Source organism: Ranitomeya imitator, chromosome 4, assembly GCF_032444005.1.
Source record: "Ranitomeya imitator isolate aRanImi1 chromosome 4, aRanImi1.pri, whole genome shotgun sequence".
Classification (NCBI taxonomy): Eukaryota; Metazoa; Chordata; class Amphibia; order Anura; family Dendrobatidae; genus Ranitomeya; species Ranitomeya imitator.
The window spans coordinates 724,224,489-724,249,376 of NC_091285.1; the positions used below are offsets into that span (position 1 = coordinate 724,224,489).

Genomic DNA, 24,888 nt, shown 5'->3' on the forward strand with positions numbered 1-24,888 from the left:
TGTCCCGTTTAGGCCGGCTGCAGAATCGGGGTTCGGCGTGATAGTGACGACACTCTGCACATAGTGATAAATGGGGAGGACATGGGAGCGGCAGCCAGCGGTGTCCCAAAGGTAAGGTACCATGTGTGATCTGTGGGATCCCACTGGATCTCGAGACATGAGGCTGATAGCTTGGGGGTCTTCTGCAGCACTGGCTTCTGTAATGAAGGGGTTAACCCCAGTTGGTCCTGAGTGTATGTGAGCATCATTGCTTGGCCCGGGTCTTCTTCATCAGCCCCTGATGCATCCTGGTGCAATGTCAGTCGGTCTCACCCCTACGTATGAGGTCTGCATATTGCTGTAAAAGCCCTTCAGGTCTCCGACCATAAGGATTCACAGGTGACTGGGTGAGTGTGGAGACACGAGGGTCAATGGGTGCTCTCGTTTGCTGGCCTGGGTGTCTTTAAAAAGAGCACATGGGACGGGGCTCATCATGCTTGAACGCCTGTACTCCTTCCTTTTGGACAGAACACTACTCGGGCACCACAGGGTGAGGGTACCACACTCCGGTAGGACTTTATTGGGTCACCAACAACCAACATAGAATGGTAGAGTTGGAAGGTACCTCCTGGGTCATCTGGTCCAACCCCTGCTCAATGCAGGAGTCACTAAACCATCCCAGACAGATGTCTGTCCAGCCTCTGAAGACTTCCATTGGAGGAGAACTCACCGCCTCTCGTGGCCGCCTGTTCCACTCATTGATCGCCCTTCTAATATCTAATGTGTCTCCTCCCATTCAGTTTCCTCCCATTGCTTCTCGTCTTTCCTTGTGCAAATGAGAATAAAGATGATCCCTCTACATTGTGACAGACCCTCAGATATTTGTATATGGCTATTAAGTCTCCTCTCAGTCTTCTTTTTTGCAAGCTAAACATTCCCAAATCCTGCAACCGTTCCTCATAGGACATCATATAGTACATTCCCAGTAAGTATACAAGATGGTGCAAGTGGGGGGATTAGAACCTCCTGAATTTTGGGGCTTTCAGGGCCGACTACCCAACCAGCTGCAGCCTGCTATTGGCGGCACCCACAGAGGCGGTGGTGGCAAGCCTAATAAGCTGATCGAGCACGGCGAGGTATGTGGCCAGGTGACCTGGCTGGAACCGTGGTTCCTGGACTGATGTCCTGTAGAATCACACCAGTGACAAAAGCAGGCCCCTTTTATATCCCATAGCTCCCATTTCAAGGCATTGTGCCTCACAAGATTTGGAGGGAGATAATCATGGCTGTTCCCTCATTGTTTGCTAGTTTCAATTAGACTGCATAATTGTCCTCCAAATGATGCAGACTAGTACACCACAGGGCGCTGATGCCGACATTCCACAAATTAACATACAAAATGAGGCATCTGACAATCTCGATGAAACAATGGCTCATGTCTTTTGACTGAACCAAAGGAATAATTAAGAGTAGTTCACCCCCGCCCCATTTACGCGGAGTCGTCATGTCGCTCCCCCTTCTTAAATAGTCCCGGAGACTGCTGGATCCTGTCATGGGTCACTGTTGATGGGGTTGTCAGTGACCCATGTCGGGACAGTCCATCTTTTTATGTGAGACACACATTGTATGAGTGTGGAGCCAGACTCCATCTGAGTAAACGTCCGTGGTCCCTGGCCGTCTAATTCAGCCAAGCTGAGGGATTGTGATCGCTTAGGACTGAATTCCTTGTCATGGAGGTTTTCTGCAATTGTTTCATGGCCCCGATTATGGCCAAGCATTCTTTTCCTATGGTGGCTTCCGGGACACACAGACTATCGAGTGTTTCTGACTGTCTGTCTGGACAACGATCCGTCCGCTGAAGTCAGGAGCCGTCACTATGAGCTTCCTGGCCTTATAATGGAGCGATGCGGACTCCCGTTCCTGGGTCCAGCATATCTTTTGGTGGTGAGGTCAGTGAGGGGCTTTGTTACTGTGCTGTTATTGGGGATAATCTTTTACTGATAATTTGCAGTCCCTAAGAAGTGTTGGGCTTGTTTTTGCTTGACTGGGTGGGGCTACAGCATAATGGCTTCTACTTTTTGAAGGTTTTGGACAAATGCACCCAGTTCCACCCCCATCTGGCACTTGTTTGGTCAGATGGTGAGCTGGGATTTGCCTACTCTCTGCGGCACATGCTGAAGATGCTCTTCCCAGGTATCGCTGAAGATAGCTGTCATCCAGGTAGACCTGAATATACCCGTGACATCCCTCTAGTAACTGCTCCACCATCCTTTACAAGATAGCCAGGGCATTCTTCGTCCCAAATAGCATGCTGATGAACTCATACAGGCCAAAAGGGTGATGAATGTGGACTTCTCCTTAGCTTCTTTCTTAAGTGTGATCTGATAGTATCTCTTGCTCAGATCGAGAGTTCATATGAATGATGACCCACCACCCCACACCCAGCTTGTCTAGTAGTTCATCCACCCGAGGCGTGGGCTAGGCTTCTGTAATGGTGACCTCATGGAGGCGCCTCTAGTCCACACAGAAGAGCGTACTCTTGTCTTTCTTGGGCACTAACACTACACTGGCTGCTCATGCGCTATGGAGGAACTATGACCCCCAAATTCAACATGTCATCCTCCTTGGCCTTCATCATTGCAAACACTGGAGGAGTCACCTGGTAGGCAGGTTGTCTGAATGGAGTGGCTGCCCCTGTGTTGGCATGAATCTGGACCAGGAGTGTTCGATCAGGGTGACTCATGAACAGGGGTCCATATGTTCTGAGCAGGTTTAAGTGCTGGACCAAGCCGCTCCACCAATGGGACCTGCGTTACCACCATTTTGGAGTCCACCAATTAGTCCAGGATCTGGTCACCTAAAGGGGAACTACAAACTGCTAAGTTGATGACCTCCCTTTCCTCATAAGCATTTTGGCTGTTGACGTGGTAAATCCGTTGACGAACACCTGCTCTATCCAGTGTAGTCAGTATTCCCCCACTTGCTGGTGATGGAGAACAGACCTGCCCACGTGACTTGCAGCTTATTTTTGGATACTGGTACTAGAACCTTCTGTCCACAGGCAATTTCTCAAGAGTTTGGTAGCTCGGTTGTAACACCGTTGTTGCCTTTCCTGAACTTCTTCTTCCTACTTGACTAAAGATGTCCAGTAGAGCTTGAGCCACATGCTCCTCATCAATGGATGACACGACGGCCTTCTGGTTGTGGGTGGCAAAGTTGCCCAAGATGAGGATGATCCTTTTTTCCATTGCGGCTGGGAATGGCGATAGATAGGGCCTACTAAATCTTTAGTAACAGTCTGGAATGGTATCCAAGAAGTATTTTCTCCTTGCGGAGATTGACATGCTAAGCATGCAGAGATGAGGAGTCTTAAAGCCGCAATGCTCCTCTGGGAAATATGCTAATTATGCAAATTGTCTCTTCAGAGAGGAAGAGAATTAGAACTCTAGTGCCACCTATTGGAAGGTAGCAATGCTACAAGTCAGCGTCGTCTGGAATGGTTCACCTATCAATGGCGTAGATTGAAGCTGGGCTCGACTTGGTGCTCCCCCATCCATTGACACACCGAACAAGAGGTTCAATATTTCTGCGACTCTTGAGCGACTCTTGGCCAAAAAAAACTATGCATCAGGCGAGCCTGTGTCCTTTTAACCCCACATGTGCCCAGCTGCAGGTACGTCATGGGCCAAGCGTAGGAGTTGGGGTCGGTACTAGTAGGTCACCACAAACTGATGGACACGGGTCCAGACTTCTCTGGGCCGGATGCGGGTATTTCCCCATCTATATGTCTCCCACTGATTTTTCACCAGGTCGGGCGGCTCTACAAGGTGGGGTCTGAGAGTTGGGCTTCCCTAGTCTCTTTGCTATGTATCTCCCCCCAGTCAGTGGCCACAGTCTATTCAGGTGTACTCACGGTCACCAGCTCAGAGGAGGATGATGGAGGCTTGGAATGTGGGTTATCCTCAGAAGGGGCGGCAGAAGGATTCACATCAGAGTGCTCCTTAGCTTGTTTGTGGGTGATGACTGTGACAATCGATCCTAGGTCGCTCCCGAAAATTACAGGTGTGGGGAGGCTGTCCATGATCTTCACTTCGACCTCTCCATGGTGGGGACAGCTGTTCCAACTGCACAGATGCCAGAGGGATGTCCGAGCGCCGACCTCCAGTGTCCCAGGGCCTGGATGTCACCAACTTCAACCAGCTGGATTTGGCGCTTGAGGTTGGCTGGTGTAAGGTGGCAAACTCTCCCTAGGGTGTGGACAGGGTATATCTCTTCATCTGCTGCTTTTCTATCCCGAGGGTAGTGTTCTGCAAATGTTGACCAGCTGGTCCAAAAGACAGGCTCCAGCCACCGCACTGTGGATTCAGCAAATCACGGGTCCTGTTTGTAAACCTTTGTCCTAATGGGGCTTTGGCTGGGTAGTGGGTTAGCCCTACTCGATAAGCGGGTGGCCACTTGAGTTCCTGATTGAGGGGTCTCCTGGGTTGGTGGGCATATTGGGACTCCAACGGGGTCGATTGGCTGTAAACTGATTTTCCAATTGGGCTGCTTTCTCTGGGGTGTCGGGCTTCATGAGTTGCTCGGGCACAATCACATCTTTGGAGGGCAGCAGGGGACTGCGCAGCAGCGGAGTGCGCAGCCCAACCATCCAGCCAGCGGTTGCAATGCCAACCATCCAGCCAGCGGTTGCAATGCCATCCGAGTTGACTGCCAAATTCTACATAGGATGCAACCTAGCGAGACAAAGACCGGAATTTGCTCAGGGTGATGAAAGGGCCAGCATGGTATCCCTAATAGTTCAGTCAGTCTCGAGGTCCAAGCGACAGGATGGCATCCTGGGCCCGGCCAGTCACTAGTTTACAAGTATTTGGCACGTCACGATAGCGAAGATTATTATTTTTTTTTGTGGTGGATGGCCATGAAGGTAGGGACCAGCGGTGGGTGAGCTGGAGCTGCCTAAACTGATTCCATAACACAAGCCCTCTCCCCCGCTTGAGGTTTCGGGCCCCAATGCGACCAACATCTGCTGGCTTTGGCTGCTTGGGGCTGGGTTGTTGATTCCAGACTATCTCTGGATCCTTCATCTGGCAAGCAGTTTAATTCCTCTGGGTCAACCTCGGCAGGGTTTTCGTCATCCTCCACGATGTGCTGGGCATCCCGACGGACCAATTACTGGATCAAATCCGACAGGTTGTCTGTGGCCTGGTATTCGATCTGTCGAAGCTGTCACAGCTCCTGTAGTTGCCTTTTCTTGCAGCGGCTGTACATTCTCTGCGATCTTCTTCCCAAGGTAGAGCTGGCGCCTGAAACCTGCTGGATATGCCTCACCTGTGGCCTGCTGGATATGCCTCACCTGTGACCTGCTGGGTATGCCTCACCTGTGGCCTGCTGGGTATGCCTCACCTGTGGCCTGCTGGATATGCCTCACCTGTGACCTGCTGGGCATGCCTCACCTGTGGCCTGATGGTTATGCCTCACCTGTGGCCTGCTGGGTATGCCTCACCTGTGGCCTGCTGGGTATGCCTCACCTGTGGCCTGCTGGGTATGCCTCACCTGTGACCTGCTGGATATGCCTCACCTGTGGCCTGCTGGGTATGCCTCACCTGTGGCCTGCTGGGTATGCCTCACCTGTGGCCTGCTGGATATGCCTCACCTGTGACCTGCTGGGTATGCCTCACCTGTGGCCTGCTGGATATGCCTCACCTGTGACCTGCTGGGCATGCCTCACCTGTGGCCTGATGGTTATGCCTCACCTGTGGCCTGCTGGGTATGCCTCACCTGTGGCCTGCTGGGTATGCCTTACCTGTACCTGTGGCCTGCTGGGTATGCCCCACCTGTGGCCTGCTGGGCATGCCTTACCTGTACCTGTGGCCTGCTGGGTATGCCCCACCTGTGGCCTGCTGGGTATGCCTTACCTGTACCTGTGGCCTGCTGGGCATGCCTCACCTGTGGCCTGCTGGGCATGCCTCACCTGTGGCCTGCTGGGTATGCCTCACCTGTGGCCTGCTGGGTATGCCCCACCTGTGGCCTGCTGGGTATGCCTCACCTGTGGCTTGCTGGGTATGCCCCACCTGAGGCCTGCTGGGTATGCCTCACCTGTGGCCTGCTGGGTATGCCCCACCTGTGGCCTGCTGGGTATGCCCCACCTGTGGCCTGATGGTTATGCCTCACCTGTGGCCTGATGGTTATGCCTCACCTGTGGCCTGATGGTTATGCCTCACCTGTGGCCTGATGGTTATGCCTCACCTGTGGCCTGCTGGGTATGCCTCAGCTGTGACCTGCTGGGTATGCCTCACCTGTGGCCTGCTGGGATGCCTCACCTGTGGCCTGCTGGGCATGCCTCACCTGTGGCCTGCTGGGTATGCCTCACCTGTGGCCTGCTGGGTATGCCTTACCTGTGGCCTGCTGGGCATGCCTCACCTGTGGCCTGCTGGGCATGCCTCACCTGTGGCCTGCTGGGTATGCCTCACCTGTGACCTGCTGGGTATGCCCCACCTGTGGCCTGCTGGGTATGCCTCACCTGTGGCTTGCTGGGTATGCCCCACCTGTGGCCTGCTGGGTATGCCTCACCTGTGGCCTGCTGGGTATGCCCCACCTGTGGCCTGCTGGGTATGCCTCACCTGTGGCCTGATGGTTATGCCTCACCTGTGGCCTGATGGTTATGCCTCACCTGTGGCCTGATGGTTATGCCTCACCTGTGGCCTGCTGGGCATGCCTCACCTGTGGCCTGCTGGGTATGCCTCACCTGTGGCCTGCTGGGCATGCCTCACCTGTGGCCTGCTGGGTATGCCTCACCTGTGGCCTGCTGGGTATGCCTCACCTGTGGCCTGCTGGGTATGCCTCACCTGTGGCCTGCTGGGTATGCCTCACCTGTGGCCTGATGGTTATGCCTCACCTGTGGCCTGCTGGGCATGCCTCACCTGTGGCCTGCTGGGTATGCCTCACCTGTGGCCTGCTGGGTATGCCTCACCTGTGGCCTGCTGGGTATGCCTTACCTGTGGCCTGCTGGGCATGCCTCACCTGTGGCCTGCTGGGCATGCCTCACCTGTGGCCTGCTGGGTATGCCTCACCTGTGGCCTGCTGGGTATGCCTCACCTGTGGCTTGCTGGGTATGCCCCACCTGTGGCCTGCTGGGTATGCCTCACCTGTGGCCTGCTGGGTATGCCCCACCTGTGGCCTGCTGGGCATGCCTCACCTGTGGCCTGCTGGGCATGCCTCACCTGTGGCCTGCTGGGCATGCCTCACCTGTGGCCTGCTGGGCATGCCTCACCTGTGGCCTGCTGGGTATGCCTCACCTGTGGCCTGCTGGGTATGCCCCACCTGTGGCCTGCTGGGTATGCCTCACCTGTGGCCTGCTGGGTATGCCTCACCTGTGGCCTGCTGGGTATGCCTCACCTGTGGCCTGCTGGGTATGCCTCACCTGTGGCCTGCTGGGTATGCCTCACCTGTGGCCTGCTGGGTATGCCTCACCTGTGGCCTGATGGTTATGCCTCACCTGTGGCTTGCTGGGTATGCCCCACCTGTGGCCTGCTGGGTATGCCTCACCTGTGGCCTGCTGGGTATGCCCCACCTGTGGCCTGATGGGTATGCCTCACCTGTGGCCTGATGGTTATGCCTCACCTGTGGCCTGATGGTTATGCCTCACCTGTGGCCTGATGGTTATGCCTCACCTGTGGCCTGCTGGGTATGCCTCACCTGTGGCCTGCTGGGCATGCCTCACCTGTGGCCTGCTGGGTATGCCCTACCTGTGGCCTGATGGTTATGCCTCACCTGTGGCCTGATGGTTATGCCTCACCTGTGGCCTGCTGGGTATGCCTCACCTGTGGCCTGCTGGGTATGCCTCACCTGTGGCCTGATGGTTATGCCTCACCTGTGGCTTGCTGGGTATGCCCCACCTGTGGCCTGCTGGGTATGCCTCACCTGTGGCCTGCTGGGTATGCCTCACCTGTGGCCTGCTGGGTATGCCTCACCTGTGGCCTGATGGTTATGCCTCACCTGTGGCCTGCTGGGTATGCCTCACCTGTGGCCTGCTGGGTATGCCCTACCTGTGGCCTGATGGTTATGCCTCACCTGTGGCCTGCTGGGTATGCCCCACCTGTGGCCTGCTGGGCATGCCTCACCTGTGGCCTGCTGGGTATGCCCCACCTGTGGCCTGCTGGGTATGCCTCACCTGTGGCCTGATGGTTATGCCTCACCTGTGGCCTGATGGTTATGCCTCACCTGTGGCCTGATGGTTATGCCTCACCTGTGGCCTGCTGGGTATGCCTCACCTGTGGCCTGCTGGGCATGCCTCACCTGTGGCCTGCTGGGCATGCCTATCTACCTCCATGGCTGTGGAGCCCTTGGACTGTGTCTACGAACACCTGTCCCCTGCAGCTCCACCGGATGAGGTGGGCTGAGTAGTATCCCTCCGCTGCCACCAGTTGTGGAGTCATGAGGATGGGTTGGTCCTCTTGTCAGCTGGCTTATCTGTCTTTACAAATACCGCATTGGTCAGTTCTCAGCCCACTGAACGTCAGTACTCGTTCCCCCTGGGCAGAACACTACTCGCAGCACAGTGTGACGGTACCACATTGCGGTAAGACTTTATTTGGTCGCCAATAGTCAACATCTTATAGTACATTTCCAGCAAGGACACAAGATTGTGCAAGTGGCAGTCTTACCATTCTGCTGGCGCTCTGGGGATTAGAACCTCCTCAACTTCGGAGATCCATGACCAACTACCCCAACCAGCAGCACCCATAGAGGAGGCAGCAGCAAGCTTAGGAAGCTGACGGAGCACCACGAGGAGTGTGACCAGGTGACCTGATTGTTCCCACCTTGGTTCTCCAAACGACTCTGTGGGCTCAGTGATGGTCAGTGGAGCAGATCTGTATTCCACCAGCTCGAACCATGGTCCCTAGGCCGAAGTCTTGTAGAATCACACCGCTGACAGGACCAGGGCTCTTTAGTATGTCACAGCTCCCATTTCAGGGCATTGTGTCCCACAGGATTTTGGGGGAGATAATCCGTAATCAGCAGCCTTCCTCAAGCATTAGCAAACATAATGAGGCAGCGGACAATCTCACATGAAACAATGGCTCATGTCCTTCATTTGCCGAACAAAGGAATAGTACGTATAGAATAAAGAGTTTGCCCCTTCACCAGAAGCCAGACTGACGCCGAGTCGTCACAGCGCCGAGCTGTCACATCCCGCGTTCTTGCCACATGGTGACTAGACTTCTGTAAATCCGGCCCTCTGCCCACCGGGGTACAAAGTCATGCCCCAGCACCAGTCCACCAGGGTAATAAAATGCTGCCTCTGCCCCTCGCCCACCGGTGGTATAGCCTACTGTGGTATAAAATCCCGCCCGTCATCCACCGGGGTAAAAAAAAGTCTGCCACGGCTCCTCGCTCACCAGGTATAAAATACTGCATCTTGCCCTCTTTATCCCCTTAGTGTGCGGCGTTCAGCCCCTCCCCATGTAGTCTGTGTGACGTTCTGCCCCTCACCATGTCGTCTGTGGGGCGTTCTGCCCCTCACCATGTCGTCTGTGGGGCGTTCAGCCTCTCACCATGCCGTCTGTGTGACGTTCTGCCTCTCACCATGCCGTCTGTGCGACGTTCTGCCCCTCACCATGCCGTCTGTGTGACGTTCTGCCCCTCACCATGCCGTCTGTGCGACGTTCTGCCTGTCACCATGCCGTCTATGCGACGTTCTGCCCCTCACCATGCCGTCTGTGTGACGTTCTGCCCCTCACCATGCCGTCTGTGCGACGTTCAGCCCCTCACCATGCCGTCTGTGTGACGTTCAGCCCCTCACCATGCCGTCTGTGTGACGTTCTGCCTCTCACCATGCCGTCTGTGGGGCGTTCAGCCCTCACCATGCCGTCTGTGTGATGTTCAGCCCCTCACCATGCCGTCTGTGCGACGTTCTGCCCCTCACCATGCCGTCTGTGTGACGTTCTGCCCCTTACCATGCCGTCTGTGTGACGTTCTGCCCCTTACCATGCCGTCTGTGTGACGTTCAGCCCCTCACCATGCCGTCTGTGTGACGTTCTGCCTCTCACCATGACGTCTGTGCGACGTTCTGCCCCTCACCATGCCGTCTGTGTGACGTTCTGCCCCTCACCATGCCGTCTGTGTGATGTTCAGCCTCTCACCATGCCGTCTGTGCGACGTTCTGCCCCTTACCATGCCGTCTGTGTGACGTTCAGCCCCTCACCATGCCGTCTGTGTGACGTTCTGCCCCTTACCATGCCGTCTGTGTGACGTTCAGCCCCTCACCATGCCGTCTGTGTGACGTTCTGCCTCTCACCATGCCGTCTGTGCGACGTTCTGCCCCTCACCATGCCGTCTGTGTGACTTTCTGCCCCTCACCATGCCGTCTGTGCGACGTTCTGCCTGTCACCATGCCGTCTATGCGACGTTCTGCCCCTCACCATGCCGTCTGTGTGACGTTCTGCCCCTCACCATGCCGTCTGTGCGACGTTCAGCCCCTCACCATGCCGTCTGTGTGACGTTCAGCCCCTCACCATGCCGTCTGTGTGACGTTCTGCCTCTCACCATGCCGTCTGTGGGGCGTTCAGCCCTCACCATGCCGTCTGTGTGATGTTCAGCCCCTCACCATGCTGTCTGTGCGACGTTCTGCCTCTCACCATGCCGTCTGTGCGACGTTCTGCCCCTCACCATGCCGTCTGTGTGACGTTCTGCCCCTTACCATGCCGTCTGTGTGACGTTCTGCCCCTTACCATGCCGTCTGTGTGACGTTCAGCCCCTCACCATGCCGTCTGTGTGACGTTCTGCCTCTCACCATGCCGTCTGTGCGACGTTCTGCCCCTCACCATGCCGTCTGTGTGACGTTCTGCCCCTCACCATGCCGTCTGTGTGATGTTCAGCCTCTCACCATGCCGTCTGTGCGACGTTCTGCCCCTCACCATGCCGTCTGTGTGACGTTCTGCCCCTTACCATGCTGTCTGTGCGACGTTCAGCCCCTCACCATGCCGTCTGTGCGACGTTCTGCCCCTCACCATGCCGTCTGTGTGACGTTCTGCCTCTCACCATGCCGTCTGTGGGGCGTTCAGCCCTCACCATGCCGTCTGTGTGATGTTCAGCCCCTCACCATGCCGTCTGTGCGACGTTCTGCCTCTCACCATGCCGTCTGTGCGACGTTCTGCCCCTCACCATGCCGTCTGTGTGACGTTCTGCCCCTCACCATGCCGTCTGTGCGACGTTCAGCCCCTCACCATGCCGTCTGTGCGACGTTCTGCCCCTCACCATGCCGTCTGTGTGACGTTCAGCCTCTTACCATGCCGTCTGTGCGACGTTCAGCCTCTCACCATGCCGTCTATGCGACGTTCAGCCTCTCACCATGCCGTCTGTGCGACGGTCTGCCCCTCACCATGCCGTCTGTGGGGCGTTCTGCCCCTCACCATGCCGTCTGTGCGAAGTTCTGCCTCTCACCATGCCGTCTGTGCGACGTTCTGCCCCTCACCATGCCGTCTGTGTGACGTTCTGCCCCTCACCATGCCGTCTGTGTGACGTTCAGCCTCTCACCATGCCGTCTGTGTGACGTTCTGCCTCTCACCATGCCGTCTGTGTGACGTTCTGCCTCTCACCATGCTGTCTGTGTGACGTTCTGCCCCTCACCATGCCGTCTGTGTGACGTTCTGCCCCTCACCATGCCGTCTGTGCGACGTTCAGCCTCTCACCATGCCGTCTGTGGGGCGTTCTGCCTCTCACCATGCCGTCTGTGCGAAGTTCTGCCTCTCACCATGCCGTCTGTGTGACGTTCAGCCTCTCACCATGCCGTCTGTGTGACGTTCAGCCTCTCACCATGCCGTCTGTGCCATGTTCAGCCCTCACCATGTCGTCTGTGGGGCGTTCTGCCCCTCACCATGCCGTCTGTGTGACGTTCAGCCTCTCACCATGTCGTCTGTGTGACGTTCAGCCTCTCACCATGTCGTCTGTGTGACGTTCAGCCTCTCACCATGTCGTCTGTGTGATGTTCAGCCTCTCACCATGCCGTCTGTGTGACGTTCAGCCTCTCACCATGTCGTCTTTGTGACGTTCAGCCCCTCACCATGTCGTCTGTGGGGCGTTCTGCCCCTCACCATGTCGTCTGTGTGACGTTCAGCCTCTCACCATGCCGTCTGTGTGACGTTCAGCCTCTCACCATGTCGTCTGTGGGACGTTCAGCCTCTCACCATGTCGTCTGTGTGACGTTCAGCCCCTCACCATGTCGTCTGTGTGACGTTCAGCCTCTCACCATGTCGTCTTTGTGACGTTCAGCCTCTCACCATGCCGTCTGTGTGACGTTCAGCCTCTCACCATGCCGTCTGTGGGGCGTTCAGCCTCTCACCATGCCGTCTGTGTGACGTTCTGCCTCTCACCATGTCGTCTGTGTGACGTTCTGCCCCTCACCATGCTGTCTGTGGGGCGTTCTGCCTCTCACCATGCCGTCTGTGTGACGTTCAGCCTCTCACCATGCCGTCTGTGGGGCGTTCTGCCTCTCACCATGCTATCTGTGCCATGTTCAGCCTCTCACCATGCCGTCTGTGCCATGTTCTGCCCCTCACCATGCCGTCTGTGTGACGTTCTGCCTCTCACCATGCCGTCTGTGTGACGTTCAGCCCCTCACCATGCTGTCTGTGCCATGTTCTGCCTCTCACCATGCCGTCTGTGTGACGTTCTGCCTCTCACCATGTCGTCTGTGTGACGTTCAGCCCCTCACCATGCCGTCTGTGCCATGTTCTGCCCCTCACCATGCCGTCTGTGTGACGTTCATCCTCTCACCATGTCGTCTGTGGGACGTTCTGCCTCTCACCATGCCGTCTGTGTGACGTTCTGCCTCTCACCATGCTGTCTGTGCGACGTTCTGCCTCTCACCATGTCGTCTGTGGGACGTTCTGCCTCTCACCATGCCGTCTGTGGGACGTTCTGCCTCTCACCATGCTATCTGTGCGACGTTCTGCCTCTCACCATGTAGTCTGTGGGGCGTTCTGCCCCTCACCATGTCGTCTGTGGGGCGTTCTGCCCCTCACCATGTCGTCTGTGTGATGTTCAGCCTCTCACCATGCCGTCTGTGTGACGTTCAGCCCCTCACCATGCTGTGTGTGCGACGTTCAGCCTCTCACCATGCCGTCTGTGTGACGTTCAGCCTCTCACCATGCCGTCTGTGCGACGTTCAGCCCCTCACCATGCCGTCTGTGTGACGTTCAGCCTCTCACCATGCCGTCTGTGTGATGTTCAGCCTCTCACCATGTCGTCTGCGTGACGTTCAGCCCTCACCATGCCGTCTGTGTGACGTTCAGCGTCTCACCATGTCGTCTGCGTGACATTCAGCCCTCACCATGCCGTCTGTGTGATGTTCAGCCCCTCACCATGCCGTCTGTGTGATGTTCAGCCTCTCACCATGCCGTCTGTGTGATGTTCAGCCTCTCACCATGTCGTCTGTGTGACGTTCTGCCCCTCACCATGCCGTCTGTGTGACGTTCAGCGTCTCACCATGTCGTCTGCGTGACGTTCAGCCCTCACAATGCCGTCTGTGTGATGTTCAGCCCCTCACCATGCCGTCTGTGTCATGTTCAGCCCCTCACCATGCCGTCTGTGTGATGTTCAGCCCCTCACCATGTCGTCTTCGTGACGTTCAGCCCTCAGCATGCCGTCTGTGTGACGTTCTGCCTCTCACCATGCCGTCTGTGGGGCGTTCTGCCCCTCACCATGCCGTCTGTGTGACATTCAGCCCTCACCATGCCGTCTGTGTGACGTTCAGCCTCTCACCATGTCGTCTGTGTGACGTTCAGCCCCTCACCATGCTGTGTGTGCGACGTTCAGCCTCTCACCATGTCGTCTGTGTGACGTTCAGCCTCTCACCATGCCGTCTGTGTGACGTTCAGCCTCTCACCATGTCGTCTGTGTGACGTTCAGCCCCTCACCATGCTGTGTGTGCGACGTTCAGCCTCTCACCATGTCGTCTGTGTGACGTTCAGCCTCTCACCATGCCGTCTGTGTGATGTTCAGCCCCTCACCATGTCGTCTTCGTGACGTTCAGCCCTCAGCATGCCGTCTGTGTGACGTTCTGCCTCTCACCATGCCGTCTGTGGGGCGTTCTGCCCCTCACCATGCCGTCTGTGTGACATTCAGCCCTCACCATGCCGTCTGTGTGACGTTCAGCCTCTCACCATGCCGTCTGTGTGATGTTCAGCCCTCACCATGCCGTCTGTGTGACGTTCAGCCTCTCACCATGCCGTCTGTGCGACGTTCAGCCTCTCACCATGTCGTCTGTGTGACGTTCAGCCCTCACCATGCCGTCTGTGCGACGTTCAGCCTCTCAACATGCCGTCTGTGTGACGTTCAGCCTCTCACCATGTCATCTGTGTGACGTTCAGCCCCTCACCATGCCGTCTGTGTGACGTTCAGCCTCTCACCATGCCGTCTGTGTGACGTTCATCCTCTCACCATGCCGTCTGTGTGACGTTCAGCCTCTCACCATGTCGTCTGCGTGACGTTCAGCCCTCACCATGCTATCTGTGCCATGTTCTGCCTCTCACCATGCCGTCTGTGTGACGTTCTGCCTCTCACCATGCCGTCTGTGTGACGTTCAGCCCCTCACCATGCCGTCTGTGTGACGTTCAGCCCCTCACCATGCCGTCTGTGTGACGTTCAGCCCCTCACCATGCCGTCTGTGTGACGTTCAGCCTCTCACCATGCCGTCTGTGTGACGTTCAGCCCCTCACCATGCCGTCTGTGTGACGTTCTGCCTCTCACCATGCCGTCTGTGTGACGTTCAGCCTCTCACCATGCCGTCTGTGTGACGTTCTGCCTCTCACCATGCCGTCTGTGTGACGTTCAGCCCTCACCATGCCGTGTGTGCGACGTTCAGCCTCTCACCATGCCGTCTGTGTGACGTTCAGCCCCTCACCATGCCGTCTGTGTGACGTTCTGCCCCTCACCATGCCGTCTGTGGGGCGTTCTGCCTCTCACCATGCCGTCTGTGTGACGTTCAGCCTCTCATCATGCCGTCTGTGTGACGTTCTGCCTCTCACCATGTCGTCTGTGGGACGTTCAGCCCCTCACCATGCCGTCTGTGTGACGTTCTGCCTCTCACCATGCCGTCTGTGTGACGTTCTGCCCCTCACCATGCCGTCTGTGGGGCGTTCTGCCTCTCACCATGCCGTCTGTGTGACGTTCTGCCTCTCACCATGCCGTCTGTGTGACGTTCTGCCCCTCACCATGCCGTCTGTGGGGCGTTCTGCCTCTCACCATGCCGTCTGTGGGGCGTTCAGCCTCTCACCATGCCGTCTGTGGGGCGTTCAGCCTCTCACCATGCCGTCTGTGTAACGTTCTGCCTCTCACCATGCCGTCTGTGGGACGTTCTGCCTCTCACCATGCCGTCTGTGGGGCGTTCAGCCTCTCACCATGCCGTCTGTGTGACGTTCTGCCTCTCACCATGTCGTCTGTGGGACGTTCAGCCCCTCACCATGCCGTCTGTGCGACGTTCTGCCTCTCACCATGCTGTCTGTGTGATGTTCTGCCCCTCACCATGCCGTCTGTGTGACGTTCTGCCCCTCACGATGCCGTCTGTGCGACGTTCAGCCTCTCACCATGCCGTCTGTGGGGCGTTCTGCCTCTCACCATGCCGTCTGTGCGAAGTTCTGCCTCTCACCATGCCGTCTGTGTGACGTTCTGCCTCTCACCATGCTGTCTGTGTGACGTTCAGCCTCTCACCATGCCGTCTGTGCCATGTTCAGCCCTCACCATGTCGTCTGTGGGGCGTTCTGCCCCTCACCATGCCGTCTGTGTGACGTTCAGCCTCTCACCATGTCGTCTGTGTGACGTTCAGCCTCTCACCATGTCGTCTGTGTGATGTTCAGCCTCTCACCATGCCGTCTGTGTGACGTTCAGCCTCTCACCATGTCGTCTTTGTGACGATCAGCCCCTCACCATGTCGTCTGTGGGGCGTTCTGCCCCTCACCATGCCGTCTGTGTGACGTTCAGCCTCTCACCATGCCGTCTGTGTGACGTTCAGCCTCTCACCATGTCGTCTGTGTGACGTTCAGCCCCTCACCATGTCGTCTGTGTGACGTTCAGCCTCTCACCATGTCGTCTTTGTGACGTTCAGCCTCTCACCATGCCGTCTGTGTGACGTTCAGCCTCTCACCATGCCGTCTGTGGGGCGTTCAGCCTCTCACCATGCCGTCTGTGTGACGTTCTGCCTCTCACCATGTCGTCTGTGTGACGTTCTGCCCCTCACCATGCTGTCTGTGGGGCGTTCTGCCTCTCACCATGCCGTCTGTGTGACGTTCAGCCTCTCACCATGCCGTCTGTGGGGCGTTCTGCCTCTCACCATGCTATCTGTGCCATGTTCAGCCTCTCACCATGCCGTCTGTGCCATATTCTGCCCCTCACCATGCCGTCTGTGTGACGTTCTGCCTCTCACCATGCCGTCTGTGTGACGTTCAGCCCCTCACCATGCTGTCTGTGCCATGTTCTGCCTCTCACCATGCCGTCTGTGTGACGTTCTGCCTCTCACCATGTCGTCTGTGTGACGTTCAGCCCCTCACCATGCCGTCTGTGCCATGTTCTGCCCCTCACCATGCCGTCTGTGTGACGTTCATCCTCTCACCATGTCGTCTGTGGGACGTTCTGCCTCTCACCATGCCGTCTGTGTGACGTTCTGCCTCTCACCATGCTGTCTGTGCGACGTTCTGCCTCTCACCATGTCGTCTGTGGGACGTTCTGCCTCTCACCATGCCGTCTGTGGGACGTTCTGCCTCTCACCATGCTGTCTGTGCGACGTTCTGCCTCTCACCATGTAGTCTGTGGGGCGTTCTGCCCCTCACCATGTCGTCTGTGGGGCGTTCTGCCCCTCACCATGTCGTCTGTGTGATGTTCAGCCTCTCACCATGCCGTCTGTGTGACGTTCAGCCCCTCACCATGCTGTGTGTGCGACGTTCAGCCTCTCACCATGCCGTCTGTGTGACGTTCAGCCTCTCACCATGCCGTCTGTGCGACGTTCAGCCCCTCACCATGCCGTCTGTGTGACGTTCAGCCTCTCACCATGCCGTCTGTGTGATGTTCAGCCTCTCACCATGTCGTCTGCGTGACGTTCAGCCCTCACCATGCCGTCTGTGTGACGTTCAGCGTCTCACCATGTCGTCTGCGTGACGTTCAGCCCTCACCATGCCGTCTGTGTGATGTTCAGCCCCTCACCATGCCGTCTGTGTGATGTTCAGCCTCTCACCATGCCGTCTGTGTGATGTTCAGCCTCTCACCATGTCGTCTGTGTGACGTTCTGCCCCTCACCATGCCGTCTGTGTGACGTTCAGCGTCTCACCATGTCGTCTGCGTGACGTTCAGCCCCTCACCATGCCGTCTGTGTGATGTTCAGCCCCTCACCATGCCGTCTGTGTGATGTTCAGCCCCTCACCATGTCGTCTTCGTGACGTTCAGCCCTCAGCATGCCGTCTGTGTGACGTTCTGCCTCTCACCATGCCGTCTGTGGGGCGTTCTGCCCCTCACCATGCCGTCTGTGTGACATTCAGCCCTCACCATGCCGTCTGTGTGACGTTCAGCGTCTCACCATGCCGTCTGTGTGACGTTCAGCCTCTCACCATTCCGTCTGTGTGATGTTCAGCCCTCACCATGCCGTCTGTGTGACGTTCAGCCTCTCACCATGCCGTCTGTGCGACGTTCAGCCTCTCACCATGTCGTCTGTGTGACGTTCAGCCCTCACCATGCCGTCTGTGCGACGTTCAGCCTCTCACCATGCCGTCTGTGTGACGTTCAGCCCCTCACCATGCCGTCTGTGTGACGTTCAGCCTCTCACCATGCCGTCTGTGTGACGTTCAGCCCCTCACCATGCCGTCTGTGTGACGTTCTGCCTCTCACCATGCCGTCTGTGTGACGTTCTGCCTCTCACCATGCCGTCTGTGTGACGTTCAGCCTCTCACCATGCCGTCTGTGTGACGTTCTGCCTCTCACCATGCCGTCTGTGTGACGTTCAGCCCTCACCATGCCGTGTGTGCGACGTTCAGCCTCTCACCATGCCGTCTGTGTGACGTTCAGCCTCTCACCATGCCGTCTGTGTGACGTTCATCCTCTCACCATGCCGTCTGTGTGACGTTCATCCTCTCACCATGTCGTCTGTGTGACGTTCATCCTCTCACCATGCCGTCTGTGTGACGTTCATCCTCTCACCATGCCGTCTGTGTGACGTTCAGCCTCTCACCATGCCGTCTGTGTGACTTTCATCCTCTCATTATGCCGTCTGTGTGACGTTCAGCCTCTCACCATGTCGTCTGTGTGACGTTCAGCCCCTCACCATGCTGTGTGTGCGACGTTCAGCCTCTCACCATGTCGTCTGTGTGACGTTCAGCCTCTCACCATGCCGTCTGTGTGACGTTCAGCCTCTCACCATGTCGTCTGTGTGACGTTCAGCCCCTCACCATGCTGTGTGTGCGACGTTCAGCCTCTCACCATGTCGTCTGTGTGACGTTCAGCCTCTCACCATGCCGTCTGTGTGATGTTCAGCCCCTCACCATGTCGTCTTCGTGACGTTCAGCCCTCAGCATGCCGTCAGTGTGACGTTCTGCCTCTCACCATGCCGTCTGTGGGGCGTTCTGCCCCTCACCATGCCGTCTGTGTGACATTCAGCCCTCACCATGCCGTCTGTGTGACGTTCAGCCTCTCACCATGCCGTCTGTGTGACGTTCAGCCTCTCACCATGCCGTCTGTGTGATGTTCAGCCCTCACCATGCCGTCTGTGTGACGTTCAGCCTCTCACCATGCCGTCTGTGCGACGTTCAGCCTCTCACCATGTCGTCTGTGTGACGTTCAGCCCTCACCATGCCGTCTGTGCGACGTTCAGCCTCTCAACATGCCGTCTGTGTGACGTTCAGCCTCTCACCATGTCGTCTGTGTGACGTTCAGCCCCTCACCATGCCGTCTGTGTGACGTTCAGCCTCTCACCATGCCGTCTGTGTGACGTTCATCCTCTCACCATGCCGTCTGTGTGACGTTCAGCCGCTCACCATGCCGTCTGTGTGACGTTCTGCCTCTCACCATGCCGTCTGTGTGACGTTCATCCTCTCACCATGCCGTCTGTGTGACGTTCAGCCTCTCACCATGTCGTCTGCGTGACGTTCAGCCCTCACCATGCTATCTGTGCCATGTTCTGCCTCTCACCATGCCGTCTGTGTGACGTTCTGCCTCTCACCATGCCGTCTGTGTGACGTTCAGCCCCTCACCATGCCGTCTGTGTGACGTTCAGCCCCTCACCATGCCGTCTGTGTGACGTTCAGCCCCTCACCATGCCGTCTGTGTGACGTTCAGCCTCTCACCATGCCGTCTGTGTGACGTTCAGCCCCTCACCATGCCGTCTGTGTGACGTTCTGCCTCTCACCATGCCGTCTGTGTGACGTTCTGCCTCTCACCATGCCGTCTGTGTGACGTTCAGCCTCTCACCATGCCGTCTGTGTGACGTTCTGCCTCTCACCATGCCGTCTGTGTGACGTTCAGCCCTCACCATGCCGTGTGTGCGACGTTCAGCCTCTCACCATGCCGTCTGTGTGACGTTCAGCCCCTCACCATGCCGTCTGTGTGACGTTCTGCCCCTCACCATGCCGTCTGTGGGGCGTTCTGCCTCTCACCATGCCGTCTGTGTGACGTTCAGCCTCTCATCATGCCGTCTGTGTGACGTTCTGCCTCTCACCATGTCGTCTGTGGGACGTTCAGCCCCTCACCATGCCGTCTGTGTGACGTTCTGCCTCTCACCATGCCGTCTGTGTGACGTTCTGCCCCTCACCATGCCGTCTGTGGGGCGTTCTGCCTCTCACCATGCCGTCTGTGTGACGTTCTGCCTCTCACCATGCCGTCTGTGTGACGTTCTGCCCCTCACCATGCCGTCTGTGGGGCGTTCTGCCTCTCACCATGCCGTCTGTGGGGCGTTCAGCCTCTCACCATGCCGTCTGTGGGGCGTTCAGCCTCTCACCATGCCGTCTGTGTAACGTTCTGCCTCTCACCATGCCGTCTGTGGGACGTTCTGCCTCTCACCATGCCATCTGTGGGGCGTTCAGCCTCTCACCATGCCGTCTGTGTGACGTTCTGCCTCTCACCATGTCGTCTGTGGGACGTTCAGCCCCTCACCATGCCGTCTGTGCGACGTTCTGCCTCTCACCATGCTGTCTGTGTGACGTTCTGCCCCTCACCATGCCGTCTGTGTGACGTTCTGCCCCTCACCATGCCGTCTGTGCGACGTTCAGCCTCTCACCATGCCGTCTGTGGGGCGTTCTGCCTCTCACCATGCCGTCTGTGCGAAGTTCTGCCTCTCACCATGCCGTCTGTGTGACGTTCTGCCTCTCACCATGCTGTCTGTGTGACGTTCAGCCTCTCACCATGCCGTCTGTGCCATGTTCAGCCCTCACCATGTCGTCTGTGGGGCGTTCTGCCCCTCACCATGCCGTCTGTGTGACGTTCAGCCTCTCACCATGTCGTCTGTGTGACGTTCAGCCTCTCACCATGTCGTCTGTGTGATGTTCAGCCTCTCACCATGCCGTCTGTGTGACGTTCAGCCTCTCACCATGTCGTCTTTGTGACGATCAGCCCCTCACCATGTCGTCTGTGGGGCGTTCTGCCCCTCACCATGTCGTCTGTGTGACGTTCAGCCTCTCACCATGCCGTCTGTGTGACGTTCAGCCTCTCACCATGTCGTCTGTGTGACGTTCAGCCCCTCACCATGTCGTCTGTGTGACGTTCAGCCTCTCACCATGTCGTCTTTGTGACGTTCAGCCTCTCACCATGCCGTCTGTGTGACGTTCAGCCTCTCACCATGCCGTCTGTGGGGCGTTCTGCCTCTCACCATGCTATCTGTGCCATGTTCAGCCTCTCACCATGCCGTCTGTGCCATGTTCTGCCCCTCACCATGCCGTCTGTGTGACGTTCTGCCTCTCACCATGCCGTCTGTGTGACGTTCAGCCCCTCACCATGCTGTCTGTGCCATGTTCTGCCTCTCACCATGCCGTCTGTGTGACGTTCTGCCTCTCACCATGTCGTCTGTGTGACGTTCAGCCCCTCACCATGCCGTCTGTGCCATGTTCTGCCCCTCACCATGCCGTCTGTGTGACGTTCATCCTCTCACCATGTCGTCTGTGGGACGTTCTGCCTCTCACCATGCCGTCTGTGTGACGTTCTGCCTCTCACCATGCTGTCTGTGCGACGTTCTGCCTCTCACCATGTCGTCTGTGGGACGTTCTGCCTCTCACCATGCCGTCTGTGGGACGTTCTGCCTCTCACCATGCTGTCTGTGCGACGTTCTGCCTCTCACCATGTAGTCTGTGGGGCGTTCTGCCCCTCACCATGTCGTCTGTGGGGCGTTCTGCCCCTCACCATGTCGTCTGTGTGATGTTCAGCCTCTCACCATGCCGTCTGTGTGACGTTCAGTCCCTCACCATGCTGTGTGTGCGACGTTCAGCCTCTCACCATGCCGTCTGTGTGACGTTCAGCCTCTCACCATGCCGTCTGTGCGACGTTCAGCCCCTCACCATGCCGTCTGTGTGACGTTCAGCCTCTCACCATGCCGTCTGTGTGATGTTCAGCCTCTCACCATGTCGTCTGCGTGACGTTCAGCCCTCACCATGCCGTCTGTGTGACGTTCAGCGTCTCACCATGTCGTCTGCGTGACGTTCAGCCCTCACCATGCCGTCTGTGTGATGTTCAGCCCCTCACCATGCCGTCTGTGTGATGTTCAGCCTCTCACCATGCCGTCTGTGTGATGTTCAGCCTCTCACCATGTCGTCTGTGTGACGTTCTGCCCCTCACCATGCCGTCTGTGTGACGTTCAGCGTCTCACCATGTCGTCTGCGTGACGTTCAGCCCCTCACCATGCCGTCTGTGTGATGTTCAGCCCCTCACCATGCCGTCTGTGTGATGTTCAGCCCCTCACCATGTCGTCTTCGTGACGTTCAGCCCTCAGCATGCCGTCTGTGTGACGTTCTGCCTCTCACCATGCCGTCTGTGGGGCGTTCTGCCCCTCACCATGCCGTCTGTGTGACATTCAGCCCTCACCATGCCGTCTGTGTGACGTTCAGCGTCTCACCATGCCGTCTGTGCGACGTTCAGCCTCTCACCATGTCGTCTGTGTGACGTTCAGCCCTCACCATGCCGTCTGTGCGACGTTTAGCCTCTCACCATGCCGTCTGTGTGACGTTCAGCCTCTCACCATGCCGTCTGTGTGACGTTCAGCCCCTCACCATGCCGTCTGTGTGACGTTCAGCCTCTCACCATGCCGTCTGTGTGACGTTCTGCCTCTCACCATGCCGTCTGTGTGACGTTCTGCCTCTCACCATGCCGTCTGTGTGACGTTCAGCCTCTCACCATGCCGTCTGTGTGACGTTCTGCCTCTCACCATGCCGTCTGTGTGACGTTAAGCCCTCACCATGCCGTGTGTGCGACGTTCAGCCTCTCACCATGCCGTCTGTGTGACGTTCAGCCCCTCACCATGCCGTCTGTGTGACGTTCTGCCCCTCACCATGCCGTCTGTGGGGCGTTCTGCCTCTCACCATGCCGTCTGTGTGACGTTCTGCCTCTCACCATGTCGTCTGTGGGACGTTCAGCCCCTCACCATGCCGTCTGTGGGGCGTTCTGCCTCTCACCATGCCGTCTGTGGGGCGTTCAGCCTCTCACCATGCCGTCTGTGGGGCGTTCAGCCTCTCACCATGCCGTCTGTGTGACGTTCTGCCTCTCACCATGCCGTCTGTGGGACGTTCTGCCTCTCACCATGCCGTCTGTGGGGCGTTCAGCCTCTCACCATGCCGTCTGTGTGACGTTCTGCCTCTCACCATGTCGTCTGTGGGACGTTCAGCCCCTCACCATGCCGTCTGTGCGACGTTCTGCCTCTCACCATGCTGTCTGTGTGACGTTCTGCCCCTCACCATGCCGTCTGTGTGACGTTCTGCCCCTCACCATGCCGTCTGTGCGACGTTCTGCCCCTCACCATGCCGTCTGTGCGACGTTCAGCCTCTCACCATGCCGTCTGTGGGGCGTTCTGCCTCTCACCATGCCGTCTGTGCGAAGTTCTGCCTCTCACCATGCCGTCTGTGTGACGTTCTGCCTCTCACCATGCCGTCTGTGTGACGTTCAGCCTCTCACCATGCCGTCTGTGCCATGTTCAGCCCTCACCATGTCGTCTGTGGGGCGTTCTGCCCCTCACCATGCCGTCTCTGTGACGTACAGCCTCTCACCATGTCGTCTGTGTGACGTTCAGCCTCTCACCATGTCGTCTGTGTGATGTTCAGCCTCTCACCATGCCGTCTGTGTGACGTTCAGCCTCTCACCATGTCGTCTTTGTGACGTTCAGCCCCTCACCATGTCGTCTGTGGGGCGTTCTGCCCCTCACCATGTCGTCTGTGTGACGTTCAGCCTCTCACCATGCCGTCTGTGTGACGTTCAGCCTCTCACCATGTCGTCTGTGTGACGTTCAGCCCCTCACCATGTCGTCTGTGTGACGTTCAGCCTCTCACCATGTCGTCTTTGTGACGTTCAGCCTCTCACCATGCCGTCTGTGTGACGTTCAGCCTCTCACCATGCCGTCTGTGGGGCGTTCAGCCTCTCACCATGCCGTCTGTGTGACGTTCTGCCTCTCACCATGTCGTCTGTGTGACGTTCTGCCCCTGACCATGCTGTCTGTGGGGCGTTCTGCCTCTCACCATGCCGTCTGTGTGACGTTCAGCCCCTCACCATGCTGTCTGTGCCATGTTCTGCCTCTCACCATGCCGTCTGTGTGACGTTCAGCCCCTCACCATGCCGTCTGTGCCATGTTCTGCCCCTCACCATGCCGTCTGTGTGACGTTCATCCTCTCACCATGTCGTCTGTGGGATTTTCTGCCTCTCACCATGCCGTCTGTGTGACGTTCTGCCTCTCACCATGCTGTCTGTGCGACGTTCTGCCTCTCACCATGTCGTCTGTGGGACGTTCTGCCTCTCACCATGCCGTCTGTGGGACGTTCTGCCTCTCACCATGCTGTCTGTGCGACGTTCTGCCTCTCACCATGTAGTCTGTGGGGCGTTCTGCCCCTCACCATGTCGTCTGTGGGGCGTTCTGCCCCTCACCATGTCGTCTGTGTGATGTTCAGCCTCTCACCATGCCGTCTGTGTGACGTTCAGCCCCTCACCATGCTGTGTGTGCGACGTTCAGCCTCTCACCATGCCGTCTGTGTGACGTTCAGCCTCTCACCATGCCGTCTGTGCGACGTTCAGCCCCTCACCATGCCGTCTGTGTGACGTTCAGCCTCTCACCATGCCGTCTGTGTGATGTTCAGCCTCTCACCATGTCGTCTGCGTGACGTTCAGCCCTCACCATGCCGTCTGTGTGACGTTCAGCGTCTCACCATGTCGTCTGCGTGACGTTCAGCCCTCACCATGCCGTCTGTGTGATGTTCAGCCCCTCACCATGCCGTCTGTGTGATGTTCAGCCTCTCACCATGCCGTCTGTGTGATGTTCAGCCTCTCACCATGTCGTCTGTGTGACGTTCTGCCCCTCACCATGCCGTCTGTGTGACGTTCAGCGTCTCACCATGTCGTCTGCGTGACGTTCAGCCCTCACCATGCCGTCTGTGTGATGTTCAGCCCCTCACCATGCCGTCTGTGTGATGTTCAGCCCCTCACCATGCCGTCTGTGTGATGTTCAGCCCTCAGCATGCCGTCTGTGTGACGTTCTGCCTCTCACCATGCCGTCTGTGGGGCGTTCTGCCCCTCACCATGCCGTCTGTGTGATGTTCAGCCCTCACCATGCCGTCTGTGTGACGTTCAGCCTCTCACCATGTCGTCTGTGTGACGTTCAGCCCTCACCATGCCGTCTGTGCGACGTTCAGCCTCTCAACATGCCGTCTGTGTGACGTTCAGCCTCTCACCATGTCGTCTGTGTGACGTTCA

At 57.4% G+C, this 24,888-nt stretch overlaps 1 protein-coding gene across 2 annotated transcripts in view; it reads left to right on the forward strand.

Moving 5' to 3' along the window:
- The window catches only part of NEURL4 (neuralized E3 ubiquitin protein ligase 4), a 171,660-nt gene that overhangs the window by 56,715 nt on the left and 90,057 nt on the right, over positions 1 to 24,888 (forward strand). For both annotated transcript variants that reach the window (XM_069767640.1, XM_069767641.1), the window contains exon 19: positions 13 to 111. In XM_069767640.1, the coding sequence (XP_069623741.1) occupies positions 13 to 111 (99 nt within the window). The remainder of the gene's footprint in view (positions 1 to 12; positions 112 to 24,888) is intronic.